This window comes from Podarcis raffonei, chromosome 17, assembly GCF_027172205.1.
Source record: "Podarcis raffonei isolate rPodRaf1 chromosome 17, rPodRaf1.pri, whole genome shotgun sequence".
Lineage (NCBI taxonomy): Eukaryota > Metazoa > Chordata > Lepidosauria > Squamata > Lacertidae > Podarcis > Podarcis raffonei.
In genome coordinates, this window is record NC_070618.1 from 9,632,457 (window position 1) to 9,652,685 (window position 20,229).

Below are 20,229 nucleotides of genomic sequence, written 5' to 3' on the forward strand. Positions count from 1 at the left end.
GAAGAGGGCGAAAGAGAAGAAAGTGCAGAAGGAGAGGAGATAGGCAGAGAAAGGAGGAAGTAAGGAGGAAGGGAGAAGGAGGGAGGGAGGGATAAGAGGATAAGAAGTTATAAAAGTAAAGAGGGTAAAAAGTTAAAGTTAGAATATAGGAGGAGGGTAGGGGAAGAGCAAAGAGAAGGAGAAAGGATGGATTTGAAAGTACTATTGTGGAATGTAAATGGTTTGAATATTAAAAGCAAAGAGAAACAAAATAGCACATACTTTAACAAAAACTAGATATTATTTGTCTACAGGAAACACATGTAAAGAGACAAGACAGACGTTTATTGGTAAACAAAGGGTTGAGCCAAGAATTCATTTCATCAGACCACACGGCTTCTTCAGGCCATGTCCCCCAAAATAAATAAAATACTAACGGGATAAAAAAAAATAATCCAATGAAAACCAGAGTTGTGTTTAAACAAAAAGTGAGAATGAAACCATGCAGATAGTTTGGCTTTAGTGCTTACTGAGTTGTCCTCTGCCCACCAACAATAAGTTATCATGCCAAGGAACTGACCAGGAATTCAGTTCTTAGGGTTTGCTGAGCATCAAAGTGCTTGGAAACTTTTGGGGTGGGGGGTGGGGGGACGGGATGGATGTGAGCTACCTCTGAATTCATCAGTGGGTCTGGTCCCTCGCCCATCTCACCTGGTGAATCCACAAGAGGAAAGGTCTTGACAGTGGTGTGCTCAAGTGCATCCTGCAGGTCCCGGTATTTGCAGTTGGAGGAGATGAATTTCACGTCGCACACCATAATATCCTCCACAAAGATATTGTATTTGCTTAAGTGGGTGGAAGTTAAAATCGAAGGGAAGAAAATGAGTAAGTTAAAGAAAAAAGAGGTGGTGGCTTAATTAACTAATTTGTCAGCTAGTTAGTTAATAGCCCTCCACCCACCCACCAATAACTGTATTCTGCTTGAAGAATCCTCAGGGCAGCTGCTACATATAAGATTGTAGTAAAATCCAGACAATGAAAATATAGATAGATGACTATGAGAGATAAAATGGTAGTAAAATCCATAGGAGGAGAAATTCCACTTAAAATAACTTCAAATGTCTGCCAGAATTATATATTGGAGACTTTTTGAAACAGACTATCAAGCAGGCTAGCCAAATGCCTCTAGGGAGGGAGTTCCCCAAAGAGGGGTCCCCCTTGTGAGAAAACACTGCCTCACACCAGTTTAATGCTGCCGCCACTTGGAGCAGGACCCTTTCTGGTGACTGAAGTACCCAGGAAAGCCCGTATGGGAGAAGGGCATTCCTTGAGGTAGCCTGGGTGCAGGCTATTTGCTTCAGGAAGAAGAGGAGTTAAGGTCATAGAGAAATGGAAGCAATGCAGAGAGGTTCGCCTCAGATGGAGGCAGGAAATAGACTGTGGGCTTATCCACACTTCCTCTTGTCCTGCTGCTCTCCCCAAGGGAACACCACTCTTTAGCACTCAATCAGAGCAAACGGCAAATTGAGTTTTCCCCAGAACACCATTTGGTGTGCTCTATTGCTAAATAGACGACGCGGGTTATTGCTAAATAGACGACACGGGTTATTGCTAAATAGGGACGCAGGTGGCGCTGTGGGTTAAACCACAGAGCCTAGGACTTGCCGATCAGAAGGTCGGTGGTTCGAATCCCCGCAATGGGGTGAGCTCCCGTTGCTCGGTCCCAGCTCCTGCCAACCTAGCAGTTCGAAAGCACGTCAAAGTGCAAGTAGATAAATAGGTACCACTCTGGTGGGAAGGTAAACGGCGTTTCCGAGTGCTGCTCTGGTTCGCCAGAAGCGGCTTAGTCATGCTGGCCACTTGACCCGGAAGCTGTACGCCGGCTCCCTCGGCCAATAAAGCAAGATGAGCGCCGGAACCCCAGAGTCGGTCACGACTGGATCGAATGGTCAGGGGTCCCTTTACCTTTATTGCTAAAGAACAGAATTTCCCTCGGAAAGGGGTGGGGCAAAAAGGGGAAAGCGCTCAGACAGGGGTGGTTGCCCCGGGCACAAAATTTCAACACCCAGCACTGCCTCAATACAGTTGTGCGCTTCCATCACTGGGCTCCGTTGAAAACAGAGGAAGTAACCTCTCCAGCAAACCAGGAAGTGACCTCTCCAGACAACATAAACAAATCTTCTTATCACTGCGGCTGCAATCTCCTGGGTGATGCAGACACCGTTAGGCAGCTGAATGCACATGCATACTCCTGTCCGTTTTCCTCCCCTGCTCTACGCTGCCCTGGGCAACATGCAACCCACACTACACCACTGGGTGGACTCATCCGCACCCCCTTCTCATCATCTCAGCATTTGACTCCATTCCCTCCCTCTCATCCCCTCTTATTATTATAATACCTTATTTGATTCCATCCCAAGTCCGGCAAATAGGGCAACTTCTTAACTTGGATGATGCTGTCGTACAGACTTGGCTGCAAACTCTGGGCCACCATGTTGGCAAGGATGACGGCCACCATCATGGGCAGGATGTGGGAGATCTGACCTGTCAGCTCAAAGCAAATCACTGCTGTGGACACCGTGTGGCTCACTGCACCAGTCAAAGCGGCGGCTCCTTTTCCCAATTACAGGACATGGAGAAAGAGCGGGTAAGTTAGCAGCATATGGACCATCCGTAGCTTAGATTGAGATTTCAACCTAAGGAAAAAGGGATGTGGACTTACCAATCACGGCATAACCTCCAGGTAAGATTTTGTAAACAATGTCATCGAAGACAATCCCATCAGGAAAAAACCAGGCCATGATTTCACCAACCAAGCGTCCAAAGGCAGCCCCTATAAGCCATCATGAGATCACTGGTTAATACAAGATCAATAAAAATTATTTCCCCTCCCTGCCTTCATAGCTGTTCTGCGTCTAAGTGTGTTCTGCTAACAATGTACAAGAAAATATTGAGCAGTTAACGAGTCCCACTAGCAGAAGGTCTTCCACCAGCACAATCGAGCTTTTCCCTCCTTCTCCTCCCTCTGTGCCTCCCCACCACCACCACAAATTAGCCCTGGGGTATTGAAGAAACCCCCAGAACAGCCAGGGGGTGGTTCTCTAATACCCCAGAAGAAGAAGAGAAGAGGTCATCCCTGTGTTGAATTTCCCACTCTGCCTCAGGATTTGCTAGCAGGCGTCATAATTGATACTTGTGTAATATAATAGATGCACACAGGGCTTGAGCAAACGAACCCACACTTTAAATTTTAAAACTGTACGTCTGCAGAGGAAGAACAATAAGCTTACTGCTGCTCCTTTGGCTCGAGAGGTCTATACTTCAGCTCAAAGGAAGAGCTAGCTATTCGTTTCTATTCTGACCACTAGTAAGTTTTCTTATCGAAGGAAGGTATTGTGTTGGAGCCACATGAACAGGAGTGGTGCAGCCCAGCATTTGTGAGTTGTAGGAAGTGGCTAGAGCATGAGAAGGAGCCGGGAGTGAGAAGCCGGCTACGAGCTGATATGTCAAGGGATTCCCTAATGGGGACCAGAAGGAGAACCAGGGTCCCAATCATTTCAAAGAAGCACCATCCAACGTCAATTTGCATCTCTGAGCAGATCAACACCATACATTTACAGCACATTCAATGGCACTTTTAAAGCATAGTTTCCCCCTCATAGAGCTACAGTTCCCAGCACCTTTAACCAACTATAGTTCCTGTTAAGTTGTGGGTGAACATATCAGACGACACAGCAATTCTTCAAACAGCTCTTGTTTATTCACAGGCCAGAACAGAACTGAACTGAAGGGTTCAGCCAGCCTGCTTATATAGAGCTCCACTAGAACGCAACAGTAACCATTTTCTGTAACTATCCAATCACTGAATGTCACTTTCAATCCCTTATTTGCATATGTGGACCTGAGTGAAAACTATTTACAGTAACCCCCTGCTGGCCCAGGGTGAGAACTTCAGTACATAACAGTTCCAAGCATTCTTTTTTTGGGGGGGGGTGTCACGTGCATCAGAGGTGCTTTAAACATGTGGTGTGGCTCTACCTATGTTCAGTTCTCTCCCCCCCCCTCACAATCCCAGCCTCTGAAAAATTCCCCTCTGAGGAAAATACAGAAACTCACCCAGCACAAACACAGGCATGAAGCCTCCGCAAGGGATCGGCATGGTAGTGGCAACGACAGACATCCAGAACTAGAACAGAGGGGACAGGCAGTAATAGTTAGTGTTTGGCACTGGTGGCGCCTCTCTCACAGCTCCACTGAACTTACTCAGAGATGGACCAAGAAGATGACAGATGTGGGGAAGGAGCAAAGGAGTTGGGGGAGCAGAAAATCCACAAGGGCAGTTCAAGCAAGCCAGCCGCGTCCCCTAGGGTGGCTGACTGCCCAGGACAGGGATGGTCAACCTGGCTCATCACTACCACCTTCCCTGTCCCTTCTCAGTCTCAGTGTCTAGTCTGGTTAAAAAGGAAGGAAGCGTTCATATAGGTATTCTGGAATTTTGTGCTTCTGTGCAAACAGTGGCCACCCCAAAAGCAGACCTGGGTATATGAGCGCACAAAGAATAAGCTTGTTAATTTTTTAGCTGTTTTGAGTACGTTGAGCTGGTCTCTCTTGCCAGAAGTATCACATTTTGACACCTGCCCCCCCCCAGTGTGTAGATCCACCCTGGGGCTGGTGCAGAGGTGCTGGGAAAGAAATAAAGGAGGCTCAATTTTGGAAAGAGGATGATGGGGAGTGGGAGGGGAGAGTCAAGAGTTTATACCTACAGTTCTTTGAACCTTGCTCTCTGGGAGTCTATGGCATTGTTAATGCATTAGCTGCCTGCAGTAGCTGTTCTTTTTGCCCCCTCTTATATTCTGTTTGTTGCGGAATTGTAAACAAATAAAATATTACAAAGGCACCCTAAGGGTTCTGTGCTCTCTCTCTCTCTCATCTAAACGAAACCCCATAAGCACTGCCCCCAGAATTTTCTACTGCTCAGAAGCAGGAAACATGTAACTACATTTTTTCCTATAGGACTTTCATTAAGCTATGGAGGAGGGAGGACTTCACGGAACTGCAGGCAGCCCAAGAGACATATTTAGGTTAATGCTAGCAAAGTGATTTCTAGTTGATGGTACAAAAGCACTGCACCTAATGGAGAGTATTCACCATTAAAATTCATAGAGGAGAATTTTGTGGCGCAGGGAATAATTTTGCGTCTGCATGAAGCCAGTCTCATTCAGTAAGCCTCCCTAATATGCGTAGGTAGGAAAATGATATAGGTGCTCATTGTGTAGATTGCTTGATACTTTCAACTTCAATACTTGCTATAGCACAAGAGGCTATTTTCTGCCACCCAGAAGATGGAGCAGACTTTTCCTGCATGACTGGAACTCGCAGGGAGACAGGTTTTTGGCTAAATATCAAGAGAAGCAGCATGGCACCAAGAGCAAATCAGCAGTGGAATGATTGCCTTGGGAAGAGGTACAGTAGGCTCTCTCAGAGATATTTTAGCAGAGACTGGAAGGGATGGTATAATTTCATCCCGCATTGAGCAGCAGGTTAGATCAGGTGATGGACCATGCCTATGATTCTGTGAGCCAGCTGATAAATCTCCAGTAAGGCAAATAAAACCTCAAACACTCTCCATGAACACTATGCAGAATATCTGCCTTCATGGCTATTGCCAGCCATGTAAAAGCAGGGTCCCCTGGTGCTTATCGTCTATGGCTCCAGTGCTACATAAAAGAGATGTCAGCTCCAAGGAAGACTTAACATTGCTGCCAGGTGAGCAGCTCTTAAGTAACCTAATCGTTGGCATTCTGCTGCAAGCTATGAGCAGATTCAAGGTCGATTTTCCAGACTATTGGAGGTATAGTGTTTTGTGTGCTTGTGCATTCAACACAGTCCCATGGGTGAGGAAGTATAGTTCCCCTGAGCTTTTGAACCACTTATTTCATTGGCACTATAGCACCTTTTAATGCAATTCCAAAGGGAGGATCACATCCCACCAACTACCACATCCATCTTCTTCCCCTACTCTGGCTGCAGGACAGATTGAATAAAGGACACACTGTATTCAGGTTGTTTCCACACCAGGGCCCCTTAGTGCCCCTGAGGCATTGCTTTTCAACAACCACATGGAAGCAGAATTAACCTAGTGATTATACACAGCACTTTATACTGGACTATATTCTCCATGGGGACGTGGGTGGCGCTGTGGTGTAAACCACTGAGCCTTGGCTTGCCGATCGGAAGGTCAGCGGTTCAAATCCCCGCAATGGGGCGAGCTCCCGTTGCTCGGTCCCAGCTCCTGCCAACCTAGCGGTTTGAAAGCACTCAGTGCAAGTAGATAAATAGGTACCGCTCTGGCGGGAAGGTAAACGGCGTTTCCGTGCACTGCTCTGGTTTCGCCAGAAGCAGCTTAGTCATGCTGGCCACATGACCTGGAAAAAATGTGGACAAACGTCGGCTCCCTCAACCAGTAAAGCGAGATGAGCACTGCAAACCCAGAGTTGTTGGTGACTGGACTTAACTGTCAGGGGTCCTTTACCTTTTTTTTATATTCTCCATGACAATCTCGGAATGCCCCATCCCATATGGGCAAGTTCTCCTTATGTATAGTCAGAAATAAGTTGTTCAACTACGCTCCCGCGTCCTTTAATTAGTGGCTTCCCACTTTCTTTTGAATGGTTATGATAAAAGATTAATTGAGTAATTAAAGTTTCAGGAAGGGACCCATTAAAGGGCAATGGCTGCAAATGAACAGGAAGCAACTAATTGGCCACTTTAAAATAAAGGGCTACCAAAATTAAGCTACTAATTAAAGGGGTAATAGCCTGAAAAGCTTCTATAGCACTTGACAAGTCTATACTCGATAAGGCTAGCACTGCAATTGTACTTTAAAAAGAAAAAAATGAGCCTGAAAAAAAGGCAGACGGATATCACAGAACACACTGGGATGCAATTATTTGACAATGACACTATCCGGATTGTCCTTACCAGCTAAGTGAACAGACATTATCCCTATTCCACACTAAGTGGCTGATGTGAAAGAAAACCCCATTATCCCTGAATGTTCTGGGGTGAATCAGGGTTTCTCATCCACTACATTAAACTCTCTCCAATAAAACCTCTTCAGTTGGCCTGGTCCAAAAGAACATACCAATTGCCTTGGAAAATAATGAGCTGTTTCTCTGAGGACTTTACAGTTCGCTGCTCCCGCTAAGGGAAAATAGCTGCAAGGGGCTAGGAGGAAGCAATCCACATTCAGCGCAGTCGGGTGGGCTCCCTACCTTCATGACGAAGAAAAGAAGAATGATGACAAACACACTGACTTTGGGATGGATCCAGACTGCAGATCTCCCCAGGATCTGGGGGTCCCCTGTATGCTTTACCCAGGTGAAGTTATCAAAGAGGCTGCTAATGGCTTCTCTGGGCATCAGCTGCAAGGAGAGACAAGGCAATGAGGGACTAGGCTTTCGCCACAAAGGGAACAATATTCTGTTTGGAAATGTGTGTATTAGGTGTTGAGAAACCAGGGGTTGTGTGGGGTGAGTGGAGGCTCTTTGTGATGAGGTAAAACAAAATTCAGCAAGGACTGATATTTGTGATCTGCATAAGTTATACAAATTGAACAAATAGGCTTGCCTGGCCTTATTTTGCTTCGTGTTGCCTCTGAGGTTTCATGAGAAATTGCCTGCACACTTTCAAGCACATCTTCGCAACCATTAAGAGCTAGGAAAATACTGCATTGGCTTGTGAGTTTTTGTTTTTCCTAATGAAACCTGAGAGACTCAGGAAGCTGGATTCTGTCGCCAGTACCACTCTCTGCAGGTCTCTGTACTCCAATGAAATCATGGCATACACAAAGCCCTGCTTATATCTGGATGTGAATTGCAGAGGCTCTTTCTGCACTTTCAGAAACAATTCTATCTTTGACACCCTCCTGTTCAGTTTGTTCTTATAAATACCTCTTCATGCAGCTGAGAGGTTACAATTGTTCAGAAACCAAAAGGTTTGCAAGGAGGAAATCCAAGCTGTGTACACTCACTAATTTTGCGTCCATTGTGCCCCCACCAATGGCTTGGGAAGTGGTGTACATGCAGCATACTCTGTGTATTGCCTGTTGTTTCTTATGAAATACTGTGCTTTGGTGACACTGCCCCCAAACTAGCTTCGAACTGACAAAAAGAATGACGTAGCTATGTTTTAAGCCAGTAGCATGTATAAACTCTTTATATAATCTATACAGAACATTGAACAATATGAAATATATGAAATATGCACTCTCTGCAAAACCAAATAAACAGAAATCTTATAAATCTATATGGCTTGTTTTCACCAGATAAGAATCTGACCCATTGCTTCTTTCAGAGACTTGCATAGTCTACAAAGACTTTCAGAGACTTACAGTGGCGTAGCGTGGGTTGTCAGCACCCGGGGCAAGGCAAGTAATTTGCGCCCCCTAACCCGTGGATTTGCGCCCCCTAACCCTAACCCCCAGATGTTGCGCCCGGTGCGGCTGGCCCCCCCTGCACCCCCCACGCTACGCCGCTGGAGACTTATAAGACTTATGTTTATTTGGTTCTATGTTTTCATGAGAATCCATCTAGAGTGCACATTTTGTGACTTTCATAGATTTATAAGATTTCTGTTTATTTGGTTTTGCAGAGAGTGCATATTTCATATGTTTCATATTGTTCAATGTTCTGTATAGATTATATAAAGAGTTTATATTGACATCGCATTGTCACTTGGTCATCGTGTTGCCTTGGATATTAGTGATGATTGTTTGCAACACGGGGTTTAATTGTTTGGTTACTTATTGCCTTATAGGAAAGACAAGATCCTCCATCTTCCTTTTACTCCCGGGGCGAATCTTCTTCAGGGCCAGATTCCTTCACAAGCCAGCCTGCCAAGGGCCACACAGCAGCAGCGGCCACTGTCTGAGCCCAAAGTGGGCCACGCAACAGATTGGATCTTTGTACAGTGGGCTAGGTACAGCCACAGGTTTCTAGGCACATCCCACATGGACTTCTTTCCATGCACAAGATGTGCCATCAAGGGCACATTTCAGCCACAGCAAAGTGCTCTGGGGACTGTGCCAGTGGGAGGTGGGGGAGGGGTGTGACTTGAGGGCCAGACATATAGGCCCTGAGGGCCACATTTGACGCCTGGGCCTAAGGTTCCCTAACCTGTCTTAGTCAATGCAAGGTAGGATGGGATTACTACTACTTTCCTTCTCAACATGCACACAAATCAGAGAGGAATGGTGCTAGTTCACTCCCCAACGGAGTGACAGCACAATCAGTAGAGAAGTGTTTTCCCCCCTGCAGCTGATGGAAGCTACTGCTGTTGGAAAACGAGGCACAGGCAAATTCTAGGTTGAGAAAACTGTACCCCTCATTCTGTGAAATAGGCTTTAGGCATTTATGGACCTATAGCAATATTCTCACCTCTCCAGCCATAAACTGCCCGAAGCCTGGGGGGAATGTCAAGGACGCTATCACAAAGGTTATAACCCCTGGATATATAAGGCGGCTAGAATAGAAAGAAACAGAAGTTAAGGGCCAACATACATCAAACCCAGGAAAACTGCTGCAAAATCGAACCAGAGAGCAATTCTGCCCTCGCCTTGCCTAAGCCCAATGAACTCTGTCAGGGTCTCTAGCCTGACTTCAACAATATCTGCTTTCTGCAAAGCAAGAAGGCATTGTGGTATTTAAGTTGGCAGCCTCCCTTAAACTTATTCCAAAAGAAAAGCGACACTCATGAAAGGCCATTGTTCACTTTCCACATTTAAGAGCAGTTCCTGCACCATGTTTTGCCTGACCAATACAGTTTGCGTTAAAATGAAAATCCCGATCTTCCCTATAAAAAGTCAATGCAGCACCGGGTCTTTTCAGATGCTGCTGCTGAACATTTACTTCACAGCGGCTCCTACTGCCTGGGCTTTAGAGCAGGGTCATTGGTACAGTGGCTGGGTAGGTCCTGCTGCCATTATTCTTGAGCAAAGGAGGAGAATAACTCTATAAAAGCATACTCACTATTTGGTTAGGAATTGACTTAGAGCCGTATGTCGACGTACACACAAAACCACCTGCCGGTTGAAGTAAACAAAAAACGCTCCAAGGAACCCAGAGCAGATCCTACAGCAAAAGAAATTTTTAAAAAATAAAATAAATGTGGGCATTGCCAACTTTTGAAAATTGTCTGTGTATGGATTTATATAAGAAGAGCCCCATTGGATCATGTTTGGGGCCCATATGAACCACAGGACCCTCTTCCCCAAAGCCTAACTTTATTCTTTAAGCAAGGATAAGCATAAAAGTTTGGGTTGCGGGTGGCGCTGTGGGTTAAACCACAGAGCCTAGGACTTGCCGATCAGAAGGTCAGCGGTTCGAATCCCCGCGATGGGGTGAGCTCCCGTTGCTCAGTCCCTGCTCCTGCCCACCTAGCAAGCCGCATCCACAAAAATGCCCGCCTAGATGCCATTCAGGGGCGCTGCTCTTTTCCTTTGCATCTGGCCACCTTGCAGGAATAATTTCTCATGAGAAAAACATGACAATGTTTCTATTCTGAACTGAAGAATAGAAATCTGAAGAAGTGTATCTGAAGAAGTGTGCATGCACACGAAAGCTCATACCAAGAACTAACTTAGTTGGTCTTTAAGGTGCTACTGGAAAGAAAAAAAATTTTTGTTTTGATTCTGAACTGAGTCATTCAATGGCTGCTGGAAGCACTGCAGTGAGGTTTTTCCCCTTTTGCTGAATGCTGTTGTGTCTAACCCGGATCCTCCAGAGAACTCTAAGCAAGCAGTAGCTCTGCTTTATACAGAGAGTTTTCAACCGGGGGGGGGGGCGCTCGCCTTGCATCGTTTTGCATCACAATTACCCATGTCCCTTTGGGCTTACCCTATTACAGCAAAAGCTGGCAGCTCCTGCAGGTCAAAGGGGAAATCCATGCGGAAGTTGGTTCTGAAGAGGGCTGTGATGGTGACTGTGAAGCAGGGATGAGACAGACAGGAGGAATTACGACCGTGGAAAAATAGAATGTGAGAGAATTTTAAATGTGCACTACAGAAAGCAGGAGCCCCGGGGGTGGCGGAAAGCCTAGGAAAATATGGGATATCAATGCGCAAGCACAAGGGACAGCAAGGAAGCATCACAGAAGCCTTCCTTTCAGCACTGCCACAGTTCTTAGCACCTCACTTGAAAAGACTTGGTAATGCGGATGTTATTTTGATATGTTTTGGGATGGGCCTGGAATACTTCTAGCCTCAAGAGCACTTCATTAAGAAAAGGTTTTGTTGTTGCTGTCATCAGGAAGTAGTTCTGGCTCACAAGCAGCACCAAATGGTATATAGTATTTTGATTTGGCATCCTCACACATTTTTCTCTTTCAGTTTAACAGGAAGAGGGAAGCAGCTGCCCTTTCAAAAATTCTTCATCCTGCTTGCTGTTGTTTTGGTATGAATTCCTGCATCATCCCAGAAAAGTCCAATACTGAACCCTCTTGAAAATCCTCTCTTGAAAATAGCCTGGCATTTATTTGGATATCAAAGGCAAGCAAACTAGTAGAAAAATCTCTGTGGCCTCCAAGAACACCACAGCACAGCAATGAGAAAACTGGAGGCAGGTTGAATAGAGCTGACAATATTTTAACAGTGGAGGCAGTCATGGTTTCATACCACTGTTCCTGTTTGTAATGTGAACCAATGTTCTAGCCAGTGCAGGTTTCGCAATTGTTTAGCAAGGCAGTCAAAGCAATCAGCTCCATATATGCATGAAACTATCCTGAGGATGAGGGACGCGGGGGGCACTGTGGGTTAAACCACAGAGCCTAGGACTTGCCGATCAGAAGGTCGGCAGTTTGAATCCCTGCAACGGGGTGAGTTCCCGTTGCTCGGTCCCTGCTCCTGCCAACCTAGCAGTTCGAAAGCACGTCAAAGTGCAAGTAGATAAATAGGTACCGCTTCAGCGAGAAGGTAAACAGCATTTCCATGCGCTGCTCTGGTTCACCAGAAGCGGCTTAGTCGTGCTGGCCACATGACCCGGAAGCTGTATGCTGGCTCCCTCGGCCAATAAAGCGAGATGAGCGCCGCAACCCCAGAGTCGGTCACGACTGGACCTAATGGTCAGGGGTCCCTTTGCCTTTACCTTTATCCTGAGGATGATGTTTCTGACCAGGGGTGCCAACTTGAATAAAATTTTGGGGAGGGGGCAAGTAAACCCCGCCCCATGTAATCGATCACACACCCCATTCAAATATTTTATTGGGGCTTCGAAGCTCCCTCAGCCCCTAGGAGTTGGCTCCTATGCTTCTGCCTGTCATGTAGATGAATGTAAGAACTGGAAGAGGGAGCGGGTAGCAACTCACAGAGCTAGAACAGCATGCTAAAAACGTTCACCTGACTCTCTCCCGCCATCCCTACAACCTTGAAGAAGTCGCTTGTGCAGTGACACCCTTGGGATGGAGGAGGACGTACAGTCAGAGCAGAGACTAGGAAGGAAGTCAATCCTCGAATCCTACCTGCGTCTTTGTTCCAGACAGCAAAGACTCGGAAAACAAAGGCACTGAATGTAGCCGCAAAAAATCCGCGCCAGTAGTTACGAACTGCAAAGTAGGTGGAAGTTACTTCGATGCTGAAGAGCACACCTATGGGGAAGAAGGACATTCTCAGCAATGCGTAACAGCTCCTCTCCCCAACCACAACCTGCTCCCAAAGTCACTTGAGAATACCTTGACTTCTACTCCCCCAGTGCATGAATTAACAGGAATTTGCAAAAGTAGCAGAGAGAAAATAACAGCAGGGTTGTTGTGTTTGAACTGTTTCACCTTAACTCGGTTTCCTTCAGCTAAGGCTAAGAATGAGCAAAAAGAAACAATTCCCAATTTCAACAGCACATGGGTTTCCAAACTTTCTGCTTTGAGGAAACCGTTTCTATCTCTGCTGAGGGAACCCTGTGCATTGCAGAGGATTTGCGGATCATATTCTGTGCATCACTTCACATGAAATTACGGACAGTGTTGGTCTTTGCTGTGTGAACTGAAAGTGCTGGAAAACTCTATAATAGTGAAACAAGCTGTTTTCCAGGGAAGCTTGTCCACCATTACAGATGGTCTCATTGAGGAACTATCGATAAACTTCCAAGAAAATGGCAGAATTCCCCAGAAAGAAGTTTGGAAACCGCTAGCTCAGTGGAGTGGGAACTGCTTCCCAATTGCTTTCTTTCCATACTGGTACACTAATGGGTGCTTCTCTGAACCACAGCATCAGCCCTGGACACATGATTCCAAGGTAAGTGTTTGGCTGGAATGGTATGAGCCAATATGGAAACAGCTTCTGTGCTGCCAGGGTAGAGGGTGCGCTGGCCAGTTATCCAAAACCAAATGCTTAAAAAAACATAGCTAGAGAAGAAGGTAGATTGGGGTCTACTGGTAGATCCCTGGGTGATTTGCTGTAGATCAGCAATGGTTTCTGACCCCCAACTGTTTAACAATGGCAGGAACAACATGGCTTTCCCCACATAAATTAGGTTGCTGAAATGAAGAAGAAGAGTTTGAATTTGATATCCTGCTTTATCACTACCCTAAGGAGTCTCAAAGCGGCTAACATTCTCCTTTCCCTTCCTCCCCCACAACAAACACACTGTGAGGTGAATGGAGCTGAGAGACTTCAAAGAAGTGTGACTGGCCCAAGGTCACCCAGCAGCTGCATGTGGAGGAGCGGGGAAGCGAACCTGGTTTACCAGATTACGAGTCTACCGCTCTTAACCAATACACCACACTGGCTCTCAAAAAGAAAGCTAACCAGGAGCGGTCTTTTGTGTGAGATAAGGATGTCCAGTTCCAGTATTGAAAAGCAAATTCCTATGCCTAGAGGCACCCTGTTTTTTGATTCACCTGTGTGTGTCTCACACTTGGTAGACCGTGGGTTTCTAGTTTAATAAAAACAACCAAAGAGTCCTAACAAACCTGGAATCTGCCTGCCAGCATCAGAAAAAGGAATTTAGAGGATGGGTTATAATTTGGGCTGGGTGGGGAGGAGGAACGATGCAATGTTTCTAGCGAAAGTTAGACGACAGCCAGCATTCACTTGCCTCCCAGTGGTGTCCCGAAACAGCAGCCAACCCCTACTGCACATCCCACAGTCAGGACATCTGTGTAATAATATGGCTGCTACTGGTGGAAGAGACATGAGAGAGAGAAAGACAAAGACACACAGAGACACACAAAGTGAGACACAGAAGCAGAGAAAGGGAAGAATGAGTGACAGAATTGGTAGCTAGTGTCAAAGAATGATCAATACCGTAGATGTTATCTAACAATGCACACTGAACCCACTGGAAGATCCTGTACAGTGGTACCTCTGGTTACGTACTTAATTTGTTTCGGAGGTCCGTTCTTAACCTGAAACCGTTCTTAACCTGAGGTACCACTTTAGCTAATGGGACCTCCTGCTGCCACCGCGCCACTGGCGCACGATTTCTGTTCTCATCCTGAGGTAAAGTTCTTAACGTGAGGTACTACTTCCGGGTTAGAGGAGTCTGTAACCTGAAGTGTTTGTAACCTGAGGTGTTTGTAACCCGAGGTACCACTGTATATGCCAAGAGTTCCCACCTCATTTCTCACCAACACACAAGCTTGGGTGCACTTAGCAAGAAGGTGATGTAATACCAAAAGGGATTCATGCAAGAGACAAGGACTCAGCTCTTGTAAATGCAGAATTCCCCCATCTTTCCAGAGTCACAGGTGAATAATGTACTCAGGTGTCAATTGTTCAAGGGGTTAAGAGATGTAGTGTATGTTCACAAATCACACAGCTCCAACCCAGAAGTGTACGAAACTGCAGTGATTTATCAAGTAGATGGTCATGCGTGAAAATTCGGGGCATGTCTCAATGGCTGCATGTAAACGTGCTAGGAAGCTACAATAGGCAGCATCTTCCTAGTGCAGCGCTTGGCACTTGTGTAGGATTTCCACAGTTTCCTGCAATAAAACAAGATATGAGCAGTTTGGAGACATTCAATAGAAAATGGCGGAATAGGTGTACAACGCTTTCCTTGCTTTGTTGAAGTTTGGACAAGGAAAGATGGGGAAGTTAAAGCCACACTCGATGTGCAAAAATATAATATGGTTATGGAACTGTGCTACTTCAGAAGGGAAGTGTGAATATGGAGATACTGAAAAACTCCCGCTCATCTCTATCTGGATAGGCAGTTATGGGAGAAGAATGACAGAAAAGGTAGTACCCCCAGCTGTATCCATGCTAACAATGTTATTTTAAAAGCACCCCAGATTTTCCCCAAGATGCAAAAGAAATGGGGTAGGGGGAAGAGAAACTGTGATTTACTGGAGACACAGAGAGAGCTGGAAAATAGGGACTGTCCCTGAAAAATAGAGGCAGCTAGATATTATTGGCATATGTGATTTATGTCATTCCCTGAAGGAGCATCTCCACCCCCATAGTCCAGCTCAGACACTGAGGTCCAGCTCCGAGGGCCTTCTGGCAGTTTCCTCTCTGCAACGTTACAGGGAACCAGGCAGAGGGCCTTCTCGGTAGTGGCACCCGCCCTGTGGAACTCCCTCCCATCGGATGTCAAGGAAATAAACAACTATCTGACTTTTAGAAGACATCTGAAGGCAGCCTTGTTAAGGGAAGTTTTTAATGTTTGATGTTTTATTGTGTTTTTTAAATATTCTGTTGGGAGCTGTCCAAGTTGGTTGGGGAAACCCAGCCAGATGGGCGGGGTATAAGTAATAAATTATTATTATTATTATTATTATTATTATTATTATTATTATTATTATTCCCTGCCCAACACATCCTTGCACCAAAGTCACTTTCTATTTCCCACAGGATGTCCCTTCGCTGCATTTTCTGTTTTTCTGTTTCTCTGTTGGGTTACGCGAGGGAAAAGAACCACACCGCAGCACCACGACGGTTGTCAGTTGAGCAGAAAACACGGCTTCCATTCCAGAAACTTCCTCAGTCGGGAGCGGGGGGTGGGGTGGGGTGGGTAAACACCTGGCATAAATACGGGAATTGCACTTGCCTCCAAGAGGAGCCCCGAAGCAACATCCAACTCCAACTGCGCAAGCCGCCACCAGGAGGTCGAGCTGCCTGTGCACATTCTGGAATAGAGAGCCCGGCCAGAGAGAAGCATGCCAGGGTTAGGAGGGAGCACAGCCACAAGGTTAGTCCTCTCCTTCCTCCCCCTCCTCCTCCGGCACAAAGCAACAGCGAGCAGCAAACCCAGCCTTCTCTCACAGAGGAAGTGAGCAGTGAGCCAGTCACTACACACAGCCAGCACCTACGGTGGCCCCATTCCTTTCTACGCACCACCAAATACTATATAGCCTATGTGCCAGTTCTCCATACTAGCCTGGCAGTTGTTACCAGCTATTGGAACGGTGTTGCGCAGTCAGCCACCAAGCCAGCCACTGCTACAGAGCTCGAGCCTCTTTAGTCGTTCAGCCAGCGTTGTGCGCAATAAGCTTCCGGAGCCACACCAGCCTCAAAACACAACTGCTTACAACAACCACATTTCTTGCTGTAATGTTTATGTGTTGTTATTTGTTTATTTTTAAAAGCCCCCATCCCACCGGACGTCTTGATGCCTGCTGCTAATGCACAAGCCTCGATGAAATCATTTGTGCTTATTTACAGCTGCTCAACCACACAGTATATATGGGTAAAAAGGTAAAGGGACCCCTGACCATTAGGTCCAGTCATGGCCGACTCTGGGGTTGCAGCGCTCATCTCGCTTTACTGGCCGAGGGAGCCGAGGGAGCCAGATTATCATAGGCTCATCCCCAGCTATCAGAATCCCTGTTCAAACCCTCTTTGATTTCTGATCCTTTGACAGAAGTCCTTTTAACTTTTTCAGCAAATGGTCTAGAAACCTACAATTTGGTTTACAAAGAAGCTGTGGTTTTCAGGGAGCCAAGCTTTGCTTCCGATATTTTAGGATTGGTTGTTTGTTTTTGTTTTTTTTAAAGAAGAAAATAGGGTGACCCTAACTCTGACTACAATCAGGCATGGAGTGGTTTTCGCTTCCAAAGCCTTTTTGGTTCATGATTCTTGGAGGGTTCCTCTGTATTTTATTTTATTGTAACGGACAGCTAAACCTGCCAATTGCTGTCATTTCCCTCTGGCCAGCTAGTCTAGAATTATTCTGTTTTTTATTCATTCTGGTCCTGCCTTCAATATTCTGGGTCTCTGAGGCTCCCCCTCCCCCTTTGACAGCCTCCATCACAGACCAGATGGAGCATGCAGAACACTTACCTCATACACACCGCAAAAGATGGACATGAACTTGCTCAGGACGGCAGCACAGATGCTGGCAATATGCACAAAGGGGCCCTGCGGAAGGAAGGAAGGAAGGAAGGAAGGAAGGAAGGAAGGAAGGAAGGAAGGAAGGAAGGAAGATTGAGGAGCTTCATTCAATTCAGTTTTATGCCAAAAAAGTAGCAAAGATTCTGCCTCTCCTATCTGTTTTTATCACTCCCAGACCCACCAACATCTTTGTAAGACTCTCTCATGCCACTGAAAAGGCACACTTTCGAAATCTACCTTTAGGCAGCCCATGCGTGGTTGGCAAGATCATAAATGTAATCGAAATGACAAGGTGAGTTAAAAGGTCCTTAATGGGAGAGGAAGACGGTTAGGTTTGTGTCTCCCTCTGGAGCCTGAGAGAGAGGCCTCCAGTCGAAGGATCGGCTGCTTATTATTTCAAAGCAATGTGTGAGCATCAGCCGTCCCCACCTCAGAAGCTCCTGGGTCACATGATAAAGCTCACATAACCACCTGCCCTGTTCTTTCTCCCCAGCCCTCCTCCTCCTGGCCCTGTCCTCATTACGACTGCTCCATCTTCCAACTTTAGTGAAATATACTCAGAGTCGCAAAGTGATTTCATGCTCTTTATTCAGCTCATAGTGGTGAGGAGGAATGAATGAAAGTCCCCTCAAAGTATCTGCTTTATATACATTATTTACACAATGGGCTGCACATGATTGGCTAATTCCGGAATTCTACTGTAAGCCAATCAGGTTGTGGATTCACTTATATCTGGAGCATGATTGGGTGGTTCCTGCCAACCAATCATACTGCTGCATTGTTCTAGGACCAATCAGACTGCTGCAGTTTGGATCCTATTCAACTCAGTACATAACACTTACCTTCTACCTGCCTCCTTCCCCAGGATTCCTGCATCGCAGGGGGTTGGATTAGATGACCCTTGTAGTTCCCTTCCAATCCTATGGTTCTGCCTGCTGACCCTGCAGCCACTACACCCATCATTCCCCATGCCCCTTCCTAGGATCTTGACCAATGGCAACTCTTCTGCCTGGACTGCCTCCCCCTCTAAGAAATTAGAGTGGCTGAGTTAGCCACCATCAACCTCCTAAGGCAATAGGAAACAGACGGCCACAAGTGGAAACTGCAACAAAATGTTGCAGTGTGGGGTGCCGCTGTTCTGTATCCCAGCTTTCTCATTCTGTTCTCTCTTCCCCAATAGCTGGACAGCACTCTGTGGCCACTAAGCACCCTCAATGGGCTGTTTTGGGTTCCCCTAACAGAACACCTTTCACTTTAAAAACAGGCGTACCTTGGTTTTTGAACAGCTTAGTTCATTAACAACTTGGAATTTGAACGCCACAAACCCGGAAGTAGGTGGTCCAGTTTGCGAACTTTGCCTCAGAAGCCAAATGTCTGGTGTGGCTTCTGTGGCTTCCGAATAGCTGTAGGACACTCCTGCAGCCAATCGGAAGCCGCGCCTTGGTTTCTGAATGTTTCGGAAGTCAAACAGACTTCTGGAATGCATTCTGTTTGAAAACCAAGGTACAACTGTATATGTTTCTATTTTTGCAAACCTCAGGGTTTCCCCAAGCCTGAGAATACTTCCCTTATGTGTAGGTGGTGCTGTCTGGGCTTCATAAGCAACAGCACTCATAGCCTGAACATCAGAAATAGAGGTGATGGGGATGAAATCTGCCTCCCCAGCACTAATAATAATAATAATAATAATAATAATAATAATAATTGCATACCACCATATACCTGCAGGTCTCAGGGCAGTTACAACATAAACTCACAACATAAAATCACAAAATACATAATAAAAGCCATAAACAACCCAGTAACCTCTCTCCTCCCCAACACATTTTAAAAAGGCATTGGACGTCAATCAGCAAAAGGTCTGGTTAAAGAGGAACATTTTTGCCTGGCGCCTAAAGGTGTATAATGAATTGTATAATGAAATTACACCCTCTGCCTTCTGCGACTTGCCCTTCTCCCCTCCCCAAACCCCAGAGGTGCTCACCTCTTTCCCGACAGGTATCCCACTTCCTAGGCCAGCTGTCAGGCTTACAACTTTGGCCAAAAAAGCTTTGGGTGTGAGGTATTCCTTGAGGACGACTCCCCGCATAATGGTTTTCAGCTCAGGGATCCCGGAGCCTGAACAAAGCAGAAAGGACAGGTGAGGAATTGTGCCACAGAATGGACCCTGCGCAGAGAGACTGTGGCTCAAACTACAGGTGACAAACTGGTGACAAACACCTGTTAGCTAAAAACAAGGTTCACTCCTACTGCAAAGAAAGCAGGGGGTTCTGAACAAACGGGGTATGTGGGGAGCCAAATTCTTCCCCCTCTCTGCAGCTAATCTCCCCCCATGGTCCCTCTCCTGATGTCATCCCCCTCACCCCACCCCAATCTTCTGGGAGGAAAACGCCTAAGGGAATTAAGAGGCAAAAGCAGAAAACATCAGCTCCCTCTGACCATGCTCCCTTCTTGCTCTAAAAATGGGAGTCGGGGGGATACTGCATACATGACTGGGGCAAGCCTAGGCTTAAAAGAAATGGATTTGTTGCTGTGGATAATCTAAGGGCCCCTCCAAACTGGTGTTTTATTGCAGGTATATTTTCTGCAACATGTTCTTAACACAGTAACAGTGCATTGGCAGTGGGTTTATTCTGTTTTATAGTATAATAATAATAATAATAATAATAATAATAATAATAATAATAATAATTTATTTATACCCCGCCCATCTGGCTGAATTTCCCCAGCCACTCTGAGCGGCTTCCAATCAAGTGTTAAAAACAATACAGCATTAAATATTAAAAACTTCCCTAAACAGGGCTGCCTTCAGATGTCTTTTAAAAAGAAGATAGCAGCTTATTTCCTTCACATCTGAAGGGAGGGCGTTCCACAGGGCAGATGCCACTACTGAGAAGGCCCTCTGTCTGGTTCCCTGTAACTTGGCT

At 46.0% G+C, this 20,229-nt stretch overlaps 1 protein-coding gene across 4 annotated transcripts in view; it reads right to left on the reverse strand.

Moving 5' to 3' along the window:
- The window catches only part of CLCN1 (chloride voltage-gated channel 1), a 102,177-nt gene that overhangs the window by 12,126 nt on the left and 69,822 nt on the right, over positions 1–20,229 (reverse strand). For 2 of the 4 annotated variants that reach the window (XM_053370437.1, XM_053370435.1), the window contains exons 5-16: positions 19,287–19,420; positions 17,252–17,329; positions 14,064–14,142; positions 12,493–12,618; positions 10,875–10,959; positions 10,008–10,109; positions 9,417–9,501; positions 7,254–7,403; positions 4,096–4,165; positions 2,702–2,812; positions 2,379–2,592; positions 691–824 (exon numbers count right to left, since the gene is read on the reverse strand). In XM_053370437.1, coding sequence (XP_053226412.1) covers positions 691–824; positions 2,379–2,592; positions 2,702–2,812; positions 4,096–4,165; positions 7,254–7,403; positions 9,417–9,501; positions 10,008–10,109; positions 10,875–10,959; positions 12,493–12,618; positions 14,064–14,142; positions 17,252–17,329; positions 19,287–19,420 — 1,368 coding nt within the window. Of the gene's footprint in view, positions 1–690; positions 825–2,378; positions 2,593–2,701; positions 2,813–4,095; positions 4,166–7,253; positions 7,404–9,416; positions 9,502–10,007; positions 10,110–10,874; positions 10,960–12,492; positions 12,619–14,063; positions 14,143–16,019; positions 16,099–17,251; positions 17,330–19,286; positions 19,421–20,229 lie in introns of all 4 variants that reach the window. The other 2 variants (XM_053370436.1, XM_053370438.1) reach the window with 1 other exon arrangement.